This window comes from Scyliorhinus canicula, unplaced genomic scaffold (genome assembly GCF_902713615.1).
Source record: "Scyliorhinus canicula unplaced genomic scaffold, sScyCan1.1, whole genome shotgun sequence".
In the NCBI taxonomy this organism is placed as follows: Eukaryota; Metazoa; Chordata; class Chondrichthyes; order Carcharhiniformes; family Scyliorhinidae; genus Scyliorhinus; species Scyliorhinus canicula.
Genome location: NW_024056013.1, coordinates 1327649 through 1333183, shown reverse-complemented (window position 1 = coordinate 1333183; position 5535 = coordinate 1327649). Strand labels below are relative to the sequence as shown.

Sequence of the window (5535 nt, the reverse complement as noted above, 5' to 3'; positions counted from 1 at the left end):
GGGGGTACAGTGGATTAACTAAAGCCCCTCCCCCTCTCTCTGTTGGGGAAGTGGGGTACAGTGGATTAACAATTTCACTTTACCCTCTCTTTGACAGGGGATTGTTGGTCCATGTTTCTGTGTGACATAGAACATAGAACATAGAACAGTACAGCACAGAACAGGCCCTTCGGCCCTCAATGTTGTGCCGAGCCATGATCACCCTACTCAAACCCACGTATCCACCCTATACCCGCAACCCAACAACCCCCCCCCCCTTAACCTTACTTTTATTAGGACACTACGGGCAATTTAGCATGACCAATCCACCTAACCCGCACATCTTTGGACTGTGGGAGGAAACCGGAGCACCCGGAGGAAACCCACGCACACAGGGGGAGGACGTGCAGACTCCACACAGACAGTGACCCAGCCGGGAATCGAACCTGGGACCCTGGAGCTGTGAAGCATTTATGCTAACCACCATGCTACCCTGCTGCCCAAATGTGACCCTCAATTCAGTTCCCAGTGGGTGTGATGCAGCAACTTAAAGCTGACATTAATTTTAAAGGGATGGACAATGAGAGAAGCAGGAACACCGAGATCTAGATTTGATGGGTTTGTTTGTCTGAAATGGGAAAGTGTCCGATTTCTCCTCAGCGGGAGGAAAGTCAATGAAGATATTTTGCTGAATCCTGGAATGAATGAGTTTTACTCTGTCTCTAACCCAGGGTGTATCTGAGCTGGGAGCACTGGTTGTATCAGCCTTGAGGCCGAGACCTGTAGAAATCCGGGTCTCATTGAACAGATCTAATATCAGCAAAGTGGAAGCACCATTAATTAAGCGGCTGTATATTTAAATCACAATTGGAGGAAAAAACCTTTATTATTTTTATTTTAGTTCGAAATTTAACCAATAAATTCTCATTGACATGAATTAACGGTGTCCATCAGAGCGAGGGAAATGTTGACAAAACTGGGTTTACCGCTGGATTTATCAACCGTTCTGTTGATGATCTTCAAGGGGATGGCTTCATGTCCCACCACACAGGAGTAAGAAGCGCCGCTGGCCCACTCCTCCGCTGCAATGGATAACAGGCTGTACATGAAGAAGGAGCTATTGCCGTTCTCCACCATCACCTCGGTGTTCTTGTAGTTCCCGGGATTCACCGGCTTGTCATTGACGGTCCACTTGACGAAGATCTCTCGGGGGGAGAAACCTCTCACTAAGCAGCTGAGGGAGACGAATCTCTGAGCGGAGACGTCTTCAGCCGAGGGCAGGAGGACAGAGACGGACGGTTCCCGCGGATTGGGATCTGCAGAAAATGCACAATAAATGTCAATAAAATGGGGAATTCCGGAGACAATGGAACCGCCGGTGAGATGTGAGAGAAATGTGTTTTGTGTTGGATTTTAAAGGTTTCCATTTTCCACTTTGGGATCTGTCCGGTTTCCCAGCTCGGTGCAGAGGTGGACACAATCCTTTTCCCTGAGAATTTACGGATATTAGATTCGAAAGTTTCAGAAAGTGTACAGCAGGGAAACAGGCCATTCGGCCCAACTGTTCTGTGCTGGTGTATAAACTCCACATCAGGCTCCTCCCACCTTACTCCCAAAGGATTGGGAAACTGCCAATGTAACACCCTTATTCAAAAGGGAGGGAGTCAAAAACAGGTAACTATAGGCCAGGGACCTTAACATCTGTCAGTGGAAAACGGTTCGAGTCCATTATAACGGATCCAATTGCTGAGCATTTAGAAATAGACAATATAATCAAACAGAGTCAGCACAGCTTCGTGAAGGGGAAATCAGTGCCTGACAAATTTATTGCCCTTATTTGAGGTGATAACGAGAAGGCGAGAAAGGGGGGGGGGGGGGGGGGGGGGGGGAACCAGTAGATGTAATATACATAAATTTCAAAACTGTGTTTAATAAATGAATGTACTATTCCCACGGCTGCAGATGACAAAAATATAAAGACAAGTGGTGAGGTTACAGAAAATCTAGAGAGGGACAGAGACGGCTTAAGTTACTGAGTAAAAACTTGGCAGATGGAACATAATATAGGAAAATGTGAGGTTCGACACTTTGGGAGGAGGAGGAACATAACGGAATATTAATCAGATGTAGAAAGACTGCAGAAAGCTGAAGTAACGGGGGAATTGGGGGTCCTCGTGCAGAAAGCACAAAAAGCAAGTTCCGCAGGTGATATGGAGACAAATTGAATGTTGACATTTATTTATAGAATACAAACATGGGGAAGTCTGGCTAAAACTATACAAAGCATGAGTCAGTCTACACCTGGTGTACTTTGAATAGTTTTGGTGCCCTTATCTAAGGAAGACAGATTGGTTTCGAAGGCAGTCCAGAGAAGGATCACGATGTTGATCCCGAGTATGGAGGGATTTTCTTATGGGGAGAGGTTAAGTAGGCTGGGCCTGGATTGATTCGAGTTTAGAAGAATGAAGGCAGCCTAATTGAGACATGAAAGATTCTCAGGGAGCTTCGGAGTGTAGTCGCTGTGAGATTGTTTTCCCCTGCGGGAGCATCTCGGATCAGAGTGCAGGATCACATAGTCAATGTTCGCCCATTTCAGACAGAGATGAGAAGGAATTTCCTCTCTCAGAGCGTCGGGGAGCTGTAGAATTATTTAACCCAGGGGGCTGTAGATTCTGGGTTGTTCAGTATGTTCAAGGTTGAGAGAGACATATTTGAAACCAATGAATGCGTCGAGAGATATGAGATTGGATTTTGTTTATTGTCACGTGTACCGAGGTACAGTGAAAAGTATTTTTCTGCAAGCAGCTCAACAGATCATTAAGTACATGGGAAGAAAGGGAAATAAAATAAAATACATAACAGGGCAACATAAGGTACACAATGTAACTACTTAACACCGGCATCGGGTGAAGCATACAGAGGTGTAGTGTTAATGAGGTCAGTCCGTTAGGGGGTCGTTTAGGTGTCTGGTAACAGCGGGAGAAGGCACGAAAGAGGAGTTGAAGATCATCACATCAGATCAGTTATGATCTCATTGAAGGCTGGATCAGTGTTGTTGGGCTGAATAGCCTACGTCTGCTCCTAAGTCTTGTGGACATTGGTCTAGCTCCGTCTAAACCCCATATCACTGCTTTTATTTCATTGTTCCTTCATCTACGTATCAATTTCCCCCTTAAGATCAACAGGCCCAAAATATTTATTCGTGGAATTACCAATCAGAATGGACCATAAATACACTGAATACTAAATACTGACCGCTGCACTGACACTAGAAATAGACACAATGACTCACTTATTGCTTCAGTCTCACCGCTCACCTATTTTTTTGTGGATTGAAATTCGTAAAGGAGTTGGCAGGTCCTGATGGCTCGCCACACAGTCAAACACAGCCCCACTCAGCCAGGCTTGTGTCGAGATGTTTAATTTGCTGACCACGCTCTCAGCATCTGCCCCAGGCTGGTCGGCAATCTCTGATTTCAGCGGCTTCTTCGCTTCACTCCAGGACACGTTGACTCCATAAGGACCATTCGAAATGACGCAGGTTAAGGTTACAGTCGCCTCCAGTAAGACCTGTTCTATTGGTGGTGGCAGTATTGTTACTGAGGCGGCAGTGCAACCGAAAATAAAATCTGTAAATAAAAAAGTTTAAAAATCAACCCAAGTTTCAGCTTCAGAATCAGGACAGAAGGATTCAGCCTTCACTCTCTAAATGGGAATAAATCAACTTCGAAACTTCTAATGATCGCCATTAATCTTCTGTATACAATGGAAAACCAGTTTGGTCACCTTAAAATATTCTCATTGTGAAATACAGTCAGCCCCAATGGCATTCTAATGAACGAGTATTGCAACATTCCCAATACAAATATTCCAATCCTCATCTCGGAAACCTAATACCGAAGGCTGATTTATAAATAGGTTGAATGAACTTTCCAACAATTTTCCTTGGAGCTGTTATCAATAACACCCACTGCCTCTCAAATATAATCAACTGAATCAGGATAAAGCAGACATCAAATCCACCTCACTCACTAAATGACTTCAAATTAGAGGCAAACATTTATTTCTCTGCTGATCAAATCCTGAATGGTGAGCAATTCAAATGCAGCTCTTACATCAGAATGAAACACAAACTACATGGCAGTAAATTAGAAGTTATTCTGTGCTTTGTACTGATTTTAATAAATACCTGATTTTGATTAACATCAGAGTGCAGGATGATTTACTGTTTCCTCTGTTTGTGTCTCTTACCAGATGCGGTGATGTTGTGACTTTGTGTGAGCCCTTTATGAGTGACCTGGCAGGTATAGACCGCTTTGCTGAACCATTCCCCAGCGGAGACTGTCAGCCGGCTGCTCACCGAGAAGTTCCCGTTCACTTCACAGGCGGGAGAGGTGACAATTCCTGACCCCATGGCTTGTCCATTCTTCAGCCACTTCACCGTGATTGAATTTGGCTGGAAATCGTTAATTGAACAGACAATGGTTGCAAATTTCTGTCTTGTGATTTCTTCACTGGAACTCACGGTGAGGAGAACATTTGGAGCATAAATTCTGGGACCTTCAAGAAACACAATTAGATATTTCTTGCTGAAGAAATTGATAAACAAAATGAGTTCATATATTTAAAAAAATGTTTGTGATCAATAGACACTAAGCTGGATTTTCCAGGGATCAGGAATATGCAGAGTATTACAAATGAGTTATATCCAAGACCCTATACAAGGTCATCATAGGTTTTCTATTTCTCACAGTTTCTACAACACTTACATGTCATTCCAATGCTCTTGTCTGAGACGCTGTGTCGAACCTCACAGCTGATGTTGCTGCATTCCCCCTCTGACTCGGTGATGGTTAACTGGCTGCTCAGGGTGTAGGTTCCCTTCTTGTTTTTTACTGATGGGTATTTCTTAACTCCAGTGGTGATCAGCTGCCCATCTTTCTTCCAGGTGAGGCTGGTGATTTCTGGGGAGTAGTCCATCGCTAAACAGCCAAAGGTCACGGAGCCGTCGGTGTGTTGCTGACAGGAGGAGACCAGGCTGTAGAGAGTGGGCGGAGTCGGTGTCACTGGGGGAGAATGGCCCATTCAACAAGTTAGACTCTGGTATTTGTGATTTATAAGTAACCAAGCATTTCATAATTTGACTAGAACTATGATTTTATCCTAACATTTCCGATTAAATCCCACATCCACATTGAATCTTCTATCAGTTCTATCGTTCGGAATCACCTACTTTTTGTCCCTTCTTCAGAAACTCACCTCTTTCTCCGTCTCTATCAAAAAAAACCCCACATTTTGATGTAATCTGAATGGTGTAACTTTCATTGGATTGAAAGAGAGGAGCAGAGAGTTTTCTCCATTATTTCAGCAACCATGTAATATAAAATGCAAATGAGGCCACAGTCCCGGAGACTGTTCTTTCCCTTTGAGAGCTGACTGTGGTGATTTAACTTTAGGGTCACCACACATCGGGCGAGGGGCAAGGTTGAGAATGGGGATCTCCATGAATAACCTCAGCCGGTGCAGCAATTGAACCCACGCTGTTGGGATCGCTCT

General features: G+C 44.2%; 1 gene segment (V, D, J or C); it reads right to left on the bottom strand.

Annotated features, from left to right (window-relative positions):
• Positions 1-886: 886 nt before the first annotated feature.
• On the bottom strand, positions 887-5064 carry LOC119961538. The segment is given in 4 exon segments: positions 887-1295; positions 3297-3608; positions 4231-4539; positions 4749-5064. Coding segments are annotated over 4 exon segments (1329 nt in total).
• Positions 5065-5535: the final 471 nt, after the last annotated feature.